This window comes from Calliphora vicina, chromosome 2 (genome assembly GCF_958450345.1).
Source record: "Calliphora vicina chromosome 2, idCalVici1.1, whole genome shotgun sequence".
Classification (NCBI taxonomy): Eukaryota; Metazoa; Arthropoda; class Insecta; order Diptera; family Calliphoridae; genus Calliphora; species Calliphora vicina.
Window position 1 is genome coordinate 16,882,243 of NC_088781.1, and position 20,948 is coordinate 16,903,190.

The 20,948-nt window shown below is 28.6% G+C and overlaps 1 protein-coding gene across 1 annotated transcript in view; it reads left to right on the top strand.

Moving 5' to 3' along the window:
* drongo (Arf GTPase activating protein drongo) overlaps positions 1–20,487 on the top strand; it is a 179,254-nt gene extending 158,767 nt beyond the window's left edge. The window contains exons 2-6 of the mRNA XM_065499388.1: positions 2,010–2,899; positions 8,228–9,058; positions 14,490–14,729; positions 14,797–15,269; positions 18,791–20,487. Coding sequence (XP_065355460.1) covers positions 2,010–2,899; positions 8,228–9,058; positions 14,490–14,729; positions 14,797–15,269; positions 18,791–18,829 — 2,473 coding nt within the window. The 3' untranslated portion in view covers positions 18,830–20,487. The remainder of the gene's footprint in view (positions 1–2,009; positions 2,900–8,227; positions 9,059–14,489; positions 14,730–14,796; positions 15,270–18,790) is intronic.
* Positions 20,488–20,948: the final 461 nt, after the last annotated feature.

A 20,948-nucleotide genomic window follows, 5' to 3' on the forward strand; every position in this document is an offset into this window, starting at 1 on the left:
CACTAAGTCATTAATATAGACAATATAGATATCTAATGATAGATATTTCAAAGACCTTTGCAACGAAGTATAAAGTTTTTTTTTCCACCAAAAGTTTTTTTTTCGCTAAATATTAAAAAAAAAATTTTAAATTCCAAAAAAAAAATTAAATAAACAATTTGAAAAAAATTTTATATTGAAGTATAATTTGGTGAAGGGTATATAAGATTCGGAACAGCGGAATATAGCTCTCTTACTTTTTTTAGCCTTATATCTTCCATGTGTATGTCTGTCAGTCTGCCTCTGTGTGTCTCTCTCTCTGTCTCTGTTAAAGTATGTGTTGGCGTTTTAAGTTTATTTTATATTTTTTCCATGAAGAGCTGGCGTTTTGCTTAAAATAAAATGTTTATAGTTGTTCACGCCATCAAAAGTTAACGTCATTTGAAATATCAGCCAAAACTTTTGTTTAATTTTACGTTTTTTTTTTTGCATTATTTTTGCTTCAACACCATACTTGTGTACATTGTTCTTGCCACACAACAGAAACACACTTCTTGACGTCAAAAAATGTGAATGATTTTTTTTGTTATGTTTCATTTTTGTTGAATTAAAATATTCTTTAAATAGATACAATTTGCAGTCATATTCACACATTTGTAGAAGAGAATTGTTTAATATTGAAAAGTGTTTTTATACCCTTCACCATGAGTGTTAAGGGTATATATAAGTTTGTCATTCTGTTTGTAATTTCAACATTTTTCTTTGGCGACTCCACAAAGTATAAATATTCTGGATCGTTATAGATAGCGAAGTCGATATATCCATGTCCGTCTGTATGTTGAAATCAACTTTCCGTAGCCCCCAATTACTTTAAAAAACATGATGGATACATGAATATATCGGGAATTCTTCCGGCTCTGTTGCTATTTAAAATCGAGAAAATCGGCCCACAAATGGCTGAGATATTAGGAAAAAACTGGACAACCACGATTTTTGACCTATTTGTTAACTATATCTGGCTTACTAAGTCATTAATATAGACAATATGGATATTTAATGATAGATAATTCAAATTCCACTGCAGTGATGTATATAAGGCTATAGTATCTTGGACCTACAATGGGTCAAAATCGGGAAAAATATTTTTTAACCCGAATTTTTTTTTTCACCAAAAAAATTTTTTTCACTAATAAATTTTAAAAAATTTATAATATAAATTTTTAAAAATAAATTCAAAAAAAATATTATAAATTTTTTTTTTTTAAAAAAATTATTTTAAAGTATAATTTAGTGAAGGGTATATAAGATTCGGCACAGCCGAATATAGTTATCTTTTATTTGATACATGGTGAACAAATTATAGTAACGCTACCGCTAAGCTACCGTTGTCCTTAAAATATCCATTCAACTCGACTACCGTGACATCTACCGCTAGAATTAACTGGCTTCTGGCTTCGTGATTTATATAAATCGCGTTGAATTACTAAAGATGTTGACAGGTCCAATTCCCGAAATCATGTTTTCGCCATTTGGCACGTATCGCCATCCTATTAAAACCACATATTGCCCGGATCAATGTCATCCATATTTTCAATGCGGTAACCATTGAACCTTATTTTTAAGAAATAAGTGCGATGACGCCACCAGCGTGTAAATGATGTAATGGAGTCTGTAGGGTCTGTTGTGGATTGGTCTCACTCCATATGCGGCAATTTTGTTTATTAGCCAAAATTAGCCTCATCGCTGAACACAATTTTGCGATAAAACCGTCTGAATGATTGATTTTCAAAGTAAATTTGGAAATCAAGCGTCATGATGATTTGCCATTGATATTGATCGAAAATGTCAAAAAGTGAGGCAGTATGACAGTTCGTTTGACAGTTAACCATTTCGTAAGTTCTAAAACCCTTTATTTTGGGATAAAATGAGATTAAATAAGTATGTTTAATAAATTCCTTACATTTCCATATTATTTACCAAAAAAAGTTTGCCACAATCCTAATTTCTTTATTATATATTATATTTTCCAGACGCGGCATTACACCACCACATCGTGTCAAATCCATATCGATGGCCACCTTTACACAAGATGAAATTGATTTTCTTAAAGCACATGGTAATGATGTCTGTGCCAAAACATGGTTGGGTCTGTGGGATCCAAAACGTGCTGTGCACCAGGATCAGCGTGAATTGATGATTGACAAATATGAGCGTAAACGTTATTACTTAGAGCCAGCTAGTCCCCTAAAATCTCTAACAAATGCCACAAATCTTAAGACTACTGCTACAACAGCATCAACAGCCGCAGCCACATCATCATCATCAACGTCCTCAGCCTCAGTAACAGCGTCTTCGGCGAATAGTAGCCAAAATAATTCTAATAATAAGACACAAATACAACTAACACCACCAACATCGCAACGTACTACAGCCAATGGTCTGCACAAGACCTCCTCAACCGCCATCAGTCGTCCTCAGCATACAACACCACAGCCCCAGAATGGCTTCTCCAGCTCTCTGTCGAATCACAACACAGATGCTTTCGGTCTACACAATGGTTTGAATTCATCGGTCGGCTCCATGTCCACCGGTGCTCTCTCCGATACTAGCAGTTGTGCCAGTGCCAATGGCTTCGGAGCAGAGGCGGATTTTGTGGCCGATTTTGGTTCGGCCGATATATTTAATGCCACTGTAGCCAGTTCGCCGGCCTCATCGGTCGGTTCGTCGACGACAAACAATAATGGTTATGCCAAAATACAACCAATGAAAATCTCTGCAGCTGCTCATCAGCAATTTATGAATGGCCATGGCGGTGGTGGCGGTAATAATGCCACCACAAACTTACAAAATGGTAATCTGAGTAATGGAAATACCGAGAATTTTGCTGATTTTGATCATGCACCAATTTACAATGCTGCAGGTGAGTTGTGTTTTTTTAGTTTTTGCTTATAATTATTGTTTCTGTTATCATACATTTTCCGTGTAATGATTTTAATACGTTTTTAATTGAGAGTGTAAGTTTTTATTTTGTGTGTTTGAGGTAAAAAAGTGTCGAAAAGGGAGCGGAGTGTTTAAGCGAAATTAATCATTCTTAGGCACTTTGACTTTATTTTATTTGAACTAAAGGCATAACTAAATTTTTACTGTCCATTAATAAATTTAGACAAATTTAGAAATTTTCAAGTTAATGGATTAAAAAGTTTTTTTCAAAGCCAAGTATTTTTTACATATCCCCTTTTTAATCGGCTCTAACTTTAAATGATTTTCTTATATTCAGCTTTTAAAATTTTTAATTTTTGTTATGTTTAAGAGGATATTACAAGTGTTATTAGTTATTATACATATTAACTTCCATACCTTTCATAATCAGGTTTTTGATTGCTCACTTAAATTGCACCTTTTCGACTCTATTCCTCATGTCTCAAACATTTCTACTACATTTTCCTTGGTTTATTTTTTTGTTTGTATAAAACTTTCTTGTGAAGCTTAAAAAACTGTTTAACCTACATTTTCTTTAAAGAAAATCTTGAAAGAAATAAAACTCTAACCAGCAAAGTATTTCCTGTCCAATGTTTTTCTTGCCACCATCATCATCATGCTTTTATTTGCCATTTCAGCAATTTTTTTCTTACCACTCTTTATGACTTGAGTTAATTCTAGCTTTTTTTTGTGTGCAGATTTATTTATTTAAGCTGTTAAACAGGATTTATGACATAATTCTTCTTTTTTAGTTTAAGTTATTTTTTTTTATTCCTCGGCTTATATTTTCCTTACTATTTGCTTGATTTATATCTTGTTATAGTTGAACAGGAAAAAATACATCAATTTAAAATAATCGCATTTTCAAAGTTGACCACCACCTTGGTATATTATGCAATATGTGCTTTAATGTGTAAAGTGTAATATTGTGATATTTAAATGAGTGATATCATTTATAAAAAAGGATTTAATCATGCTTCCTACGGACAGCAATTCACATTGGGCCAGGGGGTTACTCTCTATTGCGATGCGAAAGAAAAACTGAACAATTGGTACCCTCTACTCCGTTTTCGCATCGCAAACAAATGTGTTTAAAATATTTTTATTTACAAGTTTTGACATTTCATTTCGCTATTGTTTATTTTGTGGTACCACTGTTGCTTATTTTTCAAATTGCGAAAGAGTTTGCGTAGACGATAAAGAATACTAATCGCATCGCAATACATAGTAACCCCCCAGGTTCCTTTATAGTGGGTTTCGCAGATTACACTGTGCTGCTTATTTTGGACCCTTTTTCAATCTCAATGATTCTAAATTAAAATAAAAGTGGGCAAACGTCTTTTCTAAAACGGGCTTTATAATTTTAAAATAAACATCAATTGATCAGACTTCAATTAGGTATTTATTGTCTTATTAGTTTCAATTGTGAAAAATTAACAAAAAATATCATTTATCCCAGTTATTCAAAAGAAGTCCAACAAATTGTACATCAAACAATATTAATAAGGTACAAATACCACCAACATCAGTCGTGCTCAGCATTCAACACCACAACCCCTGAATGTCTTCTCTAGCTCTCTGTCGAATGGTTTGAACACATTGGTTGGGTCCATGTCCACCACTGCTCCGATACTAAATATTGGATGTATGACTTAAAAATGCAGGATTTATAATTTAGTCTCACATAAACAACTACGTTTTTTTACTTCGAAAATGTCGAATTGTGTGTTAACAAAGCGTCATATGCAGGAAGTTTTGCTTTATTTTTTTAATTTGAAAATAAGTGCTGCTGAAGCACACCGATTGCTTATGGTGAATGTGTTCCATCGGTTTCAAGTGCCGATTTTGACAAGGAACACAAAGATCGTCCAGGCCAGCCAAAAAAATTTGTAAACCAAGAATTGGAGGCGTTACTTCATGAAGATTTTTCATAAACACAACAAGAGCTTGCAAAATCATTGGGAGCTACTCAACGCTATAAAAAAAATAATTTTTACACCGAATCATTACTTGCGATGAAAAATGGAGACCGTACGTGATGCCCGGCAACCAGCCGAATTGATACCAATGTCAAATATCCATAGCGCTAAGGTAATGTTCTGTATTTGGTTGGAGCAAAAGGGTCCTATCTATTATGATCTGTAGAATTCTAACCAGACCATCACATTGAACCTGTACCTAACGTAACTGATTCGTTTGCAGCGAGCATTTGCCGAAAATCGCCCATCATGACTATTTATCGATGCAGGACGCTCTCTGGGATACGCTTCAGTTTGTAAAAGAGTATCCGAAATTGGCTTGATTCGTTCTTGGCCTCAAAATATGAGCAGTTCTTTTGGCTCGGAATCCATATGTTGCCAGAAAGATGGGAAAAGGCCTAAGCTAACTTTGAATAAATTTATATTGTACAAATGTTCAAAATAAAAGCTAAAAATTTTAAAAAATTCCGCATTTTCAAGTCATACATCCACATATATTTAAATAAAGGTCCGGGCATTCACAGAGGAGTTCGTAAATTGATTTTTCCTTCTCTCAGTCCAGGCAGCTGCGGCAGTAACTCATGAAGTCAAATCCGAGTCTGCTTGCATTCTTACCGATAGCTCAGTGACCCGTTAACACTTCTATTTACCTCGAAATGTCTTTCCGGTTGCTATTCAGGAGTTGAATACTGCGTTTCTCATTGCATGCGGGCCACAGTTTTCTGACAGTCTTCTTGTTTTCATTTCAAGCCACTTATTGTCAGCCTTGTAAAGGTAGTGTAGGAAGATTTTAATGGTCTCAAACGGGATTGCAAAAGATACTGTATCTGATGCATTTAAAACAGATCATTCTCTGGTCAGCTCATCTCCGTGCTCATTACAGTAATATCTGGACTTGAATATAAACTGAATTTTCGGTTTGTCATCTGTTCGTCTTGAAATTTATTTGATTATAAAGTTGAAACTTTAAATATTCAGAAACGCGGATCCAATAGGCCGTCGTTTCTTATTTATCTCTTTAAGTAACATTAAATAAACACACATGTTAGATGTTTGGAATGGACTCAGATTTTAAAAAAAATTTGATTCGACATCTCTGAACAGGAATATGAATTCAGATATTCGTATGAACACAAGAGATAAATTAAGTGCAATAAGACAATACCAATGGTGTTTTCTTTTCTGATACAAAATGTTGCCTATATATTTTTGTGTTGCATTTTTAACGATCACAATAGAACAAAAATCATTACCATTTATGCACTTTTCTTTTATGTAGCTTTTAAATATTATAAAACTATACTTTTTGCTTACATAAAAAGTGGTGCATGGCTAACCCTTTGTTAAAATTGAGGGTGAAACATGTTGCATATATTCAGGGTTTTATGGTAACATTATTAGAAAAGAACACGACCAAACTACATTTTTTTCAGAAAAGAACACAAGAAGGGTAAAAGGCAGAATAAATGCATCATTTATGCCAGAAAAGAAAAACCATAAGTAAATATGGCTGACAAAATATTAAATATATATTTCGATTTTAGATTAAATAATCATTATCAGATAGATTTGTGGTCGCTGATCCGGAATATGAAATCAGATTTTCCATATTTTATGTGGTTGGTCCAATATGACGAATAATTTTGACAAACAAATCAATAATTTTCAATTTAAAATACTTTGAAGTATTTAGTGATTGATGATTAAAACAAATTCCAAGAATTCTCCAAAAATGTTGTCTAATAAAACACTTGAAAATCAGTTGTTCTAAAACATTTTATGAATGTTTTGCTTAGCGGAACTGTTTTTAATCTCTTCAGGTGTTTGTCTTTTCCGTTAACTGATTTTGATTATTGTTTATCGTTTAATAATTTAATATTGCTCTTGTGTTTAAACAAATGGTTTTTAATCTTTTTAACTTTGAGTCATTTAGATTTAGCAAAGCATTATTGTTTATAATCAAATAATTTTCAATTCAAGTACCTGCTTGAGGTTTGTTTATTAAACAAATAAATTATGTCACAAAACAAACTTGCAATTGATTAAAAAAAATAATAATTTCAATAAGTGACTAATTAGAGAAAGGTAATCAAATTCTATACGTTTGAAAATAGGGAAAGAACTATTTAGTTAAGTTTTTTGTTTAATAATTATAACTGAGCTAATTTTTAGGTCAATTATATTTATTATGGCTTTTCTAAATTTTAAGCCATAGATTTCGAGATTATCATTTAAAATTCAACTTCATAAAGTATTTATATTCTGGGTCGTTATAGATAGCAGATTCGATATAGCAGATTCCGTAGCCCACAAATAACTTAAATACAAGATTCATACATCAATATATCCGCTATTCGGTTGCTATTTGCTATTTAAAATCGATACAATCGGCCCACTACCTCGATTTTTTATCTATATCAAGATTACTAAGTCATTAATATAGACAATATGGATATCTAATGATAGATATTTCAAAGACCTTTGCAACGACGTAGGTCGGACCTGCAATGGGTCAAAATAAAAAAAATTTATCCCGAATTTTTTTCAACAAAAAATTTTGTTATAAAATTTTAAAAATCGGAAAAAATATTTTTAAACCCGATTTTTTTTCCATCAAAAAAAAAAAAATTTCCTAATAAATTAAAAAAATAATTTGGAAAATTTAAAAAATTTTGGCATAAAAATTTTTTTACTAAAAAATTTAAATTGAATTAAATTTTGCTAATTTGTTTTTATTAGGTTTTTTTAAAAATTTTAAGGTAAATTTTATTTTCTGGAATCATAAATCTGACAGCTTTCTTGCTATGCCTTTCTAGATAGATATTTCAAATTAAGGCTTTAATAACTTTTGCTAACGTTTTTTTTTTAACCTAATTTCTTTACGTTGTGATTTCTTTCGTCCTGTACATAAATATAAAAATGTGTGTTTAAATTTTACAATAAATTATCTAAAACTATGCTCAAACAAACATTAATTTCTAACTAAAATAAAAGAAACTCGTATTATTGTTTGCACCATCCACTCTACATGTTTTATTTTTCTTGAAAATTTAGTTTAAAGAAACAATTGGATTTCCACCAATAAATACTAAATTTGATTTTTTTATTCTTTTTTTGTATTATTTTCTTCTTTCCAAACAAACAAAATGTTTTTTTCTTCTCTTCTCTACAAAAAATACATTTTCGAAAACCAATATAAAAAAATATCGAAAATAAAAACTTTGACACAAACTGCTGGCTGCTGCGCCTTTACAACATGCACAAACATATATTTTCTTTTCTGTAACTAGTTGAAGAACCAAGCAATTATCAGTTTGTAAGGAAAAATGCCATACGAAAAAAATCGACTTCCAGTATATCCGGTTCAATAATACGTCGAAACGAAAGACAATTAAAGGATATACTGGAAATGGATAATAACGAAAATGCAGTAGACTATATCAACTTTAATGAGGATGAGGTATTTGGTGATACCAAGACAACGGCAAATACCAACAAGTCGGGGGGTTATAGTAATCTCTTTGACGATTTCGATGTTCTGCTGACACTGGACGACGACAACAGGCAGCAGACGAATTTCAAAGAATTTGAAAGTGATTATGCGAATGTAGCTGTAGGAGGAGATCACTTGGCAAATGGTAGTAAATTTACGCCTTTGGCTTTGGCAGCTCATGCGACTGCCATGGCGGTGTTGGGCAATCAAAGTCATTTCAATAGTCAACTACAAACGGCAAACCAATGGGATGTTTGGCCTACATCTAGCATGAATGTAGCGGCGGCAACACTACCAACAAAGTCAAGCACAACGGTGGCAGCAACGACACCATGGTTTCCTAGCAATAATTTAATACAGCAGCATTCTTATGAAGTGCCACCAACACAGCAACAGCAACATCAGCAACATCTTTATGCTTCGATAGCCAATTTTAATTCGGGGAATTTACATACTAATCAACAGCAACTGCAACATTCACAGTCACAATACTTTCCCTCCAGCACATTTTCAACACAATCATTAACAACATTTGAAACAGCCAAAACAACAACAATGTCCACAGCAGTAGCAACATCAACAACAATGCCAACATCGAACATGATAACATCATCATCAGCAACAACGAGTATGTTAAATAAAAATACAATAAATTCAACAAATCCGTTTCGTATGCATCTTGATGTAAATGATAATAATCATAATACAATTAATTATAATGATAATGATAATTATTTAAAGAATTATAACACAACCAACAACATTACTCCAACAACCACAACAACTAGCTATACTTTCAATACTGATTTCAATACAAATTTCAATGATTTTAATTTTGTTTCAAATTCAATTTTATCCTTTAATTTTGATATGTTTTCTACTACTGCAACAACATCAACAACCTCCTCTAACTCCATTACAACAATGACAACAACAACACCACCACCACCACCAACTCAAAATTATCATCATAACAACAACGATAATGCTAACGATAACAACAACTATAATAATTATATTCAAAATTCCAAAATTTATTACAATGATGATTATGTTCATAATGATGATGATGAAGAAATTTCCAAAAATCCTTTCTTAACTTCTCAAAACTATACAAATTCGCCACAAGATCTATTAAATGCACCTAAATTTTCCATTTATCAATCACCCAGTTCTACTACAGTACAATCATCATCTTCTGCTTCCAATTCTACAACAACAACTTCTTCTTTTGTGTCTTGTACTATTACACCACAAACAAACAATCCTTTTTATCCTGCTCCATCAGATTCCACATCTCTTGCATTTGCATACACTGTTGTTGATGATAATGCAAATATTCAGAACAATTACAGTTACAATAGTAATGAAAACAACAACAACAATTATTATTATTCCCCTTACAATGACAATGACAAAAACAATAATAATACTGTTGATTCGAGTAAAGATGTTGCCAACAATTTTTGTCCTAGTACAAATCATAATTATTTCAATTCAAATTTAAATTCAAATTCAAATTGCAACTTTAATTCGTATTGTAATACAAATGCAAATCACAATCAGAATCCAAATAATTATCAAAATGAAAATAACAATCAAAACAATAATAATAATAATAGTTGGCGTAAGTTTTGTGTTGTGTTTTTTTTATAATATTCTTTATACAATTTTGGCTTTTTTTATTTCGTTTTTGTTTTAATTTCGTTGTTGTTACTTTTGTTTGTGTTCCTTTTGGAAAATGTTTGCTGCTAAATAATTAATTGCCGAATTTTACGTTTTTTGCTGCATAATTTTTTTTTTCGTTTCGTTTGTTTTATTATTTTTTGCTGTTTGCCACGTATTTACACGCTGAATTTGCATGGAATGATTTTGGTTTTTGTTAACTATTATATTTGAAAAGTTGGTTTAATTTACAAAATAACATCTTTTTTGGTATACTTACTATATTTTTTCGGTTTAATTGAGCTAAAGACGAATTTATGGTATCTTTAGTTAAACTGCGTTTAATAAATTTGTTAGTTAAAACCAAACTTAAAATATTATTATTTTTTTTTTAAATATTTTTTTTTAAATGAAAAAAAATTATTAATTTAAAATTACATTTCAGAAATTTCCGAATATATTTCAGAATTTTTTAAATGTATTTCATTATATTTTAATTATATTTCGGAAACTTCCAATTGAATTTCTGAAATTTGTAATTCTACTAGAATTTTGTATTTTTAGTTCAGAATTTTTACTAAAAATATTCTAAGTAATTTGTACTTTTATTTCAAAAATTGTATTTCAGAATTTTCCACTTATATTTCATAAATTCCAATATAATACAAATAGAAAATTCTAAAATACAAATTGAAAACTCTGAATTTCAATTGGAAAATTCTGAAATACATTTCGAAAATTCAGAACTACAAATACATAATTCCGAAATACAATTGTTAAAAAAAATTAAAAATTTCTGAAATTTCTTAAAAAATGAGTAAGTAAAGGGTCTTGCAATAGGGTCTTCCGAACTTTATCAGTTGATAGCAGTCATATTGTTGAAGCTACGTCTGTCGAATTGACACCATCAACAACACAACATTAAATTTTAATTTTTTTGTTTATGTTCTGTTCGGAGAACGTTCCGCGCGTTTCCCCCACTTTACCATGAGGCCCATTTCTTACAAAATTTTCGAATTTGGGATGATACCAATCTACATGTGATCCATGAGCTTCCAATGCATACCGAAAAAGTCACTGTGTGTATTTGGTTTTTTTTTGGGGTTGGCGGTCTATATTTCTTTGAGAACGATGTTGGCCAGGCCATCACCGTCAACGGCGAGCGCAATATGTCGATGATTACAAACTTCTTTTGGTCTGAATGATCCAATTCACACCAAAAGAAGTTTGTAATCATCGATATGGTTTCAACAGGACTGCGCAATGAGCTAAATAGCTCAAGCAATAATGGAAGTTTTACATAAGCAATTTGATGGCATGATCATCTCACCTGGATGGGGGTGTAAACTTAGACTTTTTCTTGTGAAGTTTTATAATTTAAAAAATTCTGAGATTTAAATTTCTAAAATATAATTGAAAATTTCTTAAATTCATTTGGAAATATGTATCTGAAATATAATTTTGAAATTCTGAAATACAATTAGAAATGGTGTAGCTCTAGTACTCGTTGTAGTTAGTCGTTGAGACCAATGGATTGTGTTTGAAATTGTCACATTCGGAACTAGTTTTAGAGAAGCTTTACGGATATAGCGCACCTTATTTCGAACGGTTATGGAACCAGTTCTTTAGTCAATTGCCACCCTCGAAACTAGTTTTGCAGAAGCTTTAGAGATCAAACACACCTTCTTATGAATCGTTCTGGAATTAGTTCATTCATCATTGATTTTTGTTTGAAATTGTCATGCTTAGAAAATTTACTAAAAGATGACTGATAAGATTTCAATCATAAATAGCAAATATAGAATTCTAATGGAAACGTTTTTGATAAAATATTCGTTTTACAAATTTTATATTCCCTGTTTTTTCATCCAATTCCTTAACCGTCCATAAGTATTTAATTTGTATTATTCATATGTGCATTTAAACAAAACATTAATATACATTTTTCTTTGATTTACATTTTTTTAACACATACATTTTCTATTTGATTTAGAAATAAGAAGTGATCTATAGAACTAGTCTAAAGCTGCGAATTAATTAAATTTAAACATAATTCACTTAAAACCTAATTCAGAATTAAACAATGTCAGCAATCCATTCCATAAAACCATTTGCAAAAAACTAGTTCTTTAGTTTCTTTCAAAATCTTTTATTTGAAAATAATTCTTTCGCTGTAGAATTAAGTCATAATCGAATTAATTCATAATAGGCTTTATTAACCCTTTAAATGAAGGGTTCAATTTGTTTTCTTTTTATTAATAATTTACAAAATTAATTAAACAAATTAAAGCCACTTCGCAATAGAAAAATTTAGGTCCTAATTTTGTAAATCACGTCACCAAACTGATGGAAAGCAAAAACAATATTTCAAAAATTTGTTTTTGTTTTATATACAAATTCTAAACACAACAAACTCACCAAAATTCAAGCCTTTCAAAATTTTAAAATTTTGTATATAAAACGAAAACAAATTTTTAAATTTTTTGAAATTTTGTTTTTGCTTTCCACATAAATATCACTTTGGTGACGTGATTTACAAAATTCATTCAATAAATTTTATTAAGCCTTTTCGTAATAGATTTGAATTGAAGAAAAATTTAATCATTCAATAAAATTTTATTAAGCTATTTTGTAATGGATTAGAATTAACGAAAACTTGAATGATATAAATATGATTTTAAAAACTGAACTAGGAAATAATTCTGTCGAACCTTTGATTACGAGTTTCAAAGAACTAGTTCGGTTCCTAGAAAACTCTATGAAAGCACTTTAGAATCACAATAATGTTCTACAGAATGGGTTCCATAAGGAATTGCGACATCACTAGTTCCAAGGCAGTTATAAAATAATCTGAAATTGTTCTGATTTCAATCCTTCTAGAACTAGTTATTTTAAAACAAGTTTCCATACAAAATGTTTTACGAGGAATAGTTTCAAGTAAGAAAATGTGAACCTAAATCTTGTTTAATTTGAGTGAAGAATATTGGGAAAAAGGTTTGAAACTTGTATTATTATACGGACACGAACAGTAATGGATAGACTACAATAATTTCTCATTTTAAATTTTGAAACTAATACATTCTCATTTTAACATTTCTCTTTTTGGTTGACTCTGTTTTAGATCAGTCATAGGCAGATATAGATAGTGACTTTTGTTAAATTCGCTTTTTAATCAATTCATCTTGAGTGAAATATTTTTCTGAATGGTTTTATGATTGTATTATGATTTCTATACAAGATTCTTTTTCCAAATTCTCTCTCGACCTCTGTTATTTATACTTTAGCTATATTTTCTTTCAGTTGATATCAAGAAATCTACATTTTCTTTTAAACATGTCAAGTAAATGGACATAACTAATGTATATTTCAAAATGTTTAGGGAAAAATCATTATTTGTAGTTTACAGATTTAAATTTAAGCTCCTCGTCCTATTTTTCTTCTCTCAATAAATTTTTGTGTATTAGAAACGTTTACAAGTTTGACTAGAATATCGAAAACTGAACCTCGGGTAGTGGACCCCAATTAGTCCCAAGCTTATATATTTTTTTACTTTATTACACATAAGTATATTGTTTTTACATTTTAAGTATCTTTAGCGGTGCTTTTATTCACTATTTCATTAGAAAAGTTTTGAGGAAATTGAAATATTAATTAGCGCTTTTTTGTATTTATTGTATTATTAAGTGAGTCAGCCAATTTTAGAAAGAAGTACATTCAAATTTCTATTCTCATCTAAGGCATAATACTTTGAGGATTCAATATAAATATAACTAAAACAAAACGGCTTCAACTATATGTTTTGTATATTAGCAGACGTTAATAAATTTATTTTGAATTAAGTGACACATTTTATAAAAAGTAATAACAAATTTGTATGGATAAAATCCAAGTTTGAAACCTTATTCACGGTGTTCTTCGATTTATAAACTGAGCTTGAAAATTTAATATTTTTACTTATATATTTCGAGCTCTAAACCTTTTAACCCAGACTTATAAACATATGTTATTTAATTTAGAATTAAATAAATATCAGTAATTAAGATACTGATTTTTAAAATAAACAAAGACGAAAATTTCCCCCAATTTCAATATTTGTTTTCTTCGATTTTTTTTGTTTGCTTTATTTCTACAAAGGTTTACAATTAGTAGACATTGTCATTTTCTTAGTTTTAATAATTTCTTTTTAACGTATTTCGTTGTTTTCTTAAGCCGCACTTGCCAATTTTTGTTAAATGCGTTGTTTATTTTGTTTTAAAACATATATAAATTTGTTTTATTGTTATGTTATATTTAATTTTATACAGCTTTTTTTTATCAAATATTCTTTTGCAATTTCGCTTACTAAAAATCTTTTGTACATATGTTTTTCTCTTCTTGTAAATATTTAATTTTAGGTCTTCCAATTAATAATAACAATAACAAAAATTCCACAACAAATGGTTTTAATAATAACAACAACATCAGCAACCACAACAACAACAATATAAATAATAACAATAATTCCTCAGCACCCGCAGAAGATCGTTATGCAGCCTTAAAAGATTTAGATGAACAATTGAGAGAAAGTAAAGCTGTGGCTGCCCAGGCCGCCTCAATAGTGACAGCAAATGTGGTAGATTCTGGTTTTGGAAATCGTAAGTTTTCATTTTAATTGTTATTGATTTTTGTATGCTAAACTGTTTGAATTTTTAACTATTTCAGCCAATGTGAATGGGACAGTGAATCCTTTTGCTGCACACCATCATCATCAACAGCAGCAGCAACAGCAGCATCAACAGCAGTCAGCTGTTGTCAATCCTTTTCAAAATGCGTCAAACAATCCAACGCAAAATACAACACAACAGTTGTTTGGTCAAATGACTTTAATACCAAATGGAATAGCTGCGGCAAATGGTTTTTTAAATGCTCAAAAAACTCATACTGCCAATACGGGATTCTTTAATTATACGGCAAGTGGATTTACAAATGCCAATACACCACAACTACAAATACAACAACAACAGCATCAGCAACAACATCAACAACAACAACAGCAACATCAGGCATCCCTTTTGTATCCAACATCAATACAAACAGGACCAAATGGTTGTGGCTTTGGTTTTGGTACACTACAACAGCAAATCGCCTCAACTGGCACGGGTCTAACAACAAATACTTTTAATAATCCATTTGCTGTAAGTTACACACAAACCTACTTCATATACAAACATATGTAGACTTGCAAACAAATCCTTCTTGTTTTTTGGTATTTGTTGCCACATATTGTAGAAATTGAAATGAGCAACCTTTTTTCTCAATTTATTTCGAAATTTCAATTAAGTCAGTAAAACTAAAATAGAAAACAGAAAAACATGAGCTTAAAATAATAGGCAGATAGTTATACATTTGAAAAAAAAGGAAAGCATAATAGAATTGTGTTGGTTTATATAAATATTCTACTGATGGTTTTGTTCTAGTCAATATTTTGCAATATGTTTATAGACAGCAAATAGAGGAATATAGGAAACTGTATATATGCCTCACTGGACAAATTCATTAACTTCCTAAAAAATAAAGATATACAGAGAAAAATTATAAAATAAATAGCCTTAGTTAAATGTGCAAACATGCTAAGTCCACTTTTTATAAAAATTTTGATTTGAATACAAAACGATACGTTTGCATGAACAACATTTTGAAGTATTTTATTAACATAGTTGTTATGCTGTGGCATACAAAAGACCAAAACAAAATATAAATCATTATATTTTTAAGGAAAGTTTCATAACTACAACTGATTTTTATTACATTGCTCTATAGCCTTTTTAAAATAATATTGAAAAATATTGAAAAAAAAAATTCAGACATGCCCAAATAAGTTGTCAATGCCCATTATTATAAAATGTGTAAACTTTTTCATTTGAAACTTTAACAAAAAAAATGCATTAATTAGAACATTCTTTGTCTCTCCTATAAAATTTATAAAAATGGACTTTATAAATTTATCCATTACACTAAAGACATTTTAATTTTTTATTTCTTTTTTAAAAGATAATTTATATACAAAATCCATAAAAAGTAGGGAAATGCGATTTAGAAAAACGATTGCAAAACAATTTTCAAATTTTTATATGAAAAAAATACTCAAACATTAGAAAATAATGGAAAATTACACTCAGAGTTCTTTAAACTTTTACACAACAAACACAAGAAAAAAAATTCAACAAAAAAATAAAATCTTCTTGTTGTTGAAAAGTGTAAAAAAATCAGAAAAACCATTTTTTAGTGTGATTTTCATACAAAAATATAAAAAATATTTTCTGGACCTGTTACTGAATCAGCCCCTTATTGTTTTAACTCTGTTCTTTAAGTTAAAGTCTGTACTGCCACTAAAGTTGATTTCAAAGTTCAAATTGTGTCAAACTCAATGGTTGAGATGATATTAATTTCAAAATAATCCCATTTAAGTTTTTTTTGTTAAAATTAAATAAATAAACTAATAACCAGGGAAATATGCTCTAATAAACTGTTTTATACGCATAAATGCATATATGATGTAAATGCTGAAAAATAGGCTCTTAACATTTTAAGAAATATGCTACAAAAAAGCTGAATCTATATAATTTTTAAAGCTAGCGGTAATTAATTACTCTCCTCTAATACGATTACCAAATAATTATTTTTATTCAATAATCAATCCAATTTTTTTAGTAACTAAATTTGCATATTGAAAAAATAAGAAAATCAATGCAAATTTGTATTTTTTTTAATTTTTGTTTTGAATGTTTAATTCAAACAATACCATTTCTCATATAATAGACAGTTCATAGCAATTTTTTACAACAATGCTTAGTCTGATTCAATGAAAAAAGTTAGAAACAAATAAAAGCTACATTCGGCAGTTGCAAATCGTACATAACCATGCCCTATTTTACGATAAAAACTAAAACCATTTTTTTTAAATGTTTGGTGAAAGTATGTTGAGAAAAATAAATATAAAATTATAAAAATGTATAAAAATGGCAAAATATGCTCTAAAAAGGACGAATAATCTCTAAATAGTCAAAAGATTTAATTGTATCTTGATATATTTCAAGGCTTTTTAAAAATGCCCTTAAAATTTTGAGTTATGGCGAAAAATAGGTGACTAACAGATAGTAATGCAGTTATTTCTTAATAAATAAATCCTTTTTAAGGATATTTAAGGACAAAATATTATCGATATATACCTTTATCAAGCCATTAATTTCATAGATGCATATTCAGAAACCATAACTAAAGTCGGAACTAGTAAAATAGAAACTAAAAAATAGTTCATAGATAGTTGTAGATCTTATTCACAATTCATAACTAGCTGATTTTCTTTTTGTATGGATGTATTAAAATGAAATCAATCAACTGATTTTTTTAATGTATTAGTTAGTTGGTATTTAGTTACAGCTTTACCCATGATTAAGTGTTAACTAATTGTGCTGAAAGTAACCAAATGTGAATAACTTAAATAGGTACTTAAAAAAGTTAACACTTGGTGATCGTTTTTGAATTATTTTAAGATTTTTTAAACAAGGGAAGTTTTCATTTAAATTTTTCATTAATTAAAAAAAAAAATCGATACAGATGTTACCACTTTTTGGAGTTTTTTTTTTTTTTTGATTTTGATAGTAAAATTGTAATGCATATAAAACCTTTGTTTATAAACCTTTGATAAATTTAAAAATTGTTTATGCATATGGGGGTTATTCTTTATATTATCCCACAAATTTATTTCCAATATATTTAATATTATGGGTCCTGCAATGAATATTTTGATAGAGTTTATAATTTAAAAATAAAGTCCGCAACTTTTCGAATTTCCGGCTCTTAACTGAAAATCAACAATTTGAACAAGCTGAGTCAATTAGTTTGTATTTGACAGCCATTGATAGCAGACTGTCTCGTGACTTGAGGAGAAATTTAATAAAAGTGCTCATTAAGCATTATTTTTTGCTGAAAAAATCATGACTCAAATAAAGTCTAAGCTTGATAAATACTATGGGAACTCTGTACCATCAATTTCACTGGTAAAAAAGTGATTTACTGAATTTCGTTGTGGCCGTACAAGCACGGAAGATGGTCTGAATGGCCAATTGAGGTATCTACACCGGAAATAATTGAAAAATTCATGATATGGTGTTGGCAGATTGGAGATTAAAAGTGCGAGAGATTGTGGAAGCCATAATGTGTAATTTGATGACCTCGACATATCTAATTTTTTGGAAAAGATAAACAAATTGGAGATATCGTGTTAAATTGATCTTTTTTCTTATTTGATATTATGACATTCGATATCGTCAATATATTTTGTACATTCGATCACAAATGCGGTAATTTGGGCCCAAGATCTCTTAAATACGACCATGAATTCAAAGTATTGTCATATTTTTATGATAAATTTGATCAACTTGACAGTTATGAATATCGTACTGAAATAGATTAAACTACATCTAAATTTGTTAACAGCATGTTAAAATAGATTTAACTAATAATTAAGATAAGATGTTATTTTGATTAAAATAAGCTTATGAGAACAATAGTTATGTTATATTATAACACTATTAATTGTTTTAAACATTTGCCTCATTGTCCACATTACATATAAACAATTAAAATATTTAGTAACAAAGCTTCTACGTTTCCAATTATATTAACAAGCATTTATTTTCTCTCTTTCTTCTAGGCTACCGGAGCTCTTAACTCTAATAATCCGTTTTTATGAGATTTAAGAAGCCTTAAATTTAACAACGATCCTTTAATCAACTATGAAATGCTTAGACACAACTAAACATGTTCAAATAGTACAGCAAACACAACAAAACCAAAACTTGTTTCAATAAGTTTACAAAGGATCCATCTAAACAAACTGTGGTTTATTTTTAAAAATATAAGAATATTTTTCTAACATTAACAAACAAAAAATACAGGCTGCATTAAATTTTTTTAATAAAAAAAAAATTCTCAAGCCTTATCTAAAAAAATAAGAAGAATAACAAAACAAAAACTTAGTCCATTTTATGAACAATAGTTATAAATAATTATAAATATTCTTAAATATAGTAAAACAAAAACAAATCTTTCTTAATATTAAAACAAAAAAATATTAACTAAAACAAAGCAACTTACAAAAAATATAAAAACTAAAAAAAGAAACTTCACATTTTCCTTTAAACAAAAAAAAAAAACAAAATCAAAAAAATACTAAACAAAAATTTATTATAATATACAATTATTTTTACTTTATGATAAACGAAAAAGAGAAACATAAAAACTTAACAAAATTATATAAATCAAAAACAAAACCAAACTAATAGTAAAACAAATTGATAATAATTAAATAAAAAAAAACACAAAACGAAACATTTATTAAATAATAATAATGCTTTTAGAACATGTAAAATTATTACAATAATAACAAAATTATAAAGAAAAGAACTACATACAAAATTAGTTATACATAGTTAATAATCATGATAAAACAAACGAAAACGCTAAACAAAATCAAAAGTCCATACAAAACGTAAAACTAACATAAAATTATAATTGTTGAAATATGTAAAATATGTATTCTTTTGATCCCATTACATATACTATAATAGTAAACATTTTATTATTTTCGAAACTTCAAAAGAAATTCTCAATTAAAATTTAAAACTGGTAATAATCGAAAGTAAAACAATTTTTGTAACAAATTTATTTTGTTTTTTAAAATTTTAATTTTAGCAATTTTGTCAAATCCTTAGTAAAAATCAAATTACACAAAAAGTATTCATTACAAAATCTGGGAACATTTATCTTTTAAATACATACATGCTTAAATGTAAATTACTTTTACTTTTTTCCAAAGTATATAAACAAATCCTCCATGTTCCCATTTCAACTGATTTTGCATAGATTTTTTGTTTCTAACTTAAAAAGGGTTTATTATGTTTTGTTTAAAATTTTCTATTTTAATTTAGTTTTATTATGTGTATATTATTTTTTAATTGTTTGTAATTTAATACTAATATTTTTTATTATTTTCATAAACAAATTTTAAGTTTATTATTATTATAATAAATATTTAAGGAATATTTTATTAATCCTCTTTGAAGGTTGTTATAACACTACATATATTTTATTTAAAAACAAGTAACAAAACAAAAAACTACTCGGTATTAGATTTTACAAACAAAAAAAGTGTCTTAATTATTTTCTTCCAAAACAAGAACAAAGATTTTTTATACATATTTTAATTTTTATTATTATAAATTAATTTTTTTATTTTAGTATTGATATTTAATTGTGTGATTATTTTCATTCATTTTATTTTTATTTACCCAATTCTACATAAATTCCATCATGTTCTTAAATAAATATTTACCAAAATTTTTAATAAAATCTTCTTTTTATTTCATTTTGATTTAATATGTATTTGCACGAAATATGTTGACGCCATGAAGAGTAGTATAATCGAGAATTTTTAATAATAATTTAATTAGAGCATTTTTCAATGTTGAAGCATAAACAGAATTTGCTAGTGGGTGGATATTATATAACATTTTTATTTAAAACGTTATAACTCTTTAACCAGAGCAGATACGGGGCTGAAAGTTCCTCTTTAAGATAGCATATCTTTTGACCGCACACTCCCACGCCTACTTTAAACAATTTGCACTTTAATGATTTAAACGCTTATCATTTTACAACTAATAAGCGTTTTAAACTTTGCCTTTAACGAAAATTTGCTCCAAATCATTTCCTTATGATATAATAAATTTGATTCCAAAAGCTTTTAAAGTGAAAAGATGGTAGTAAAAAGAAATTCGTATTCAAAAATCCAGAAATTTCTTCAACATTTC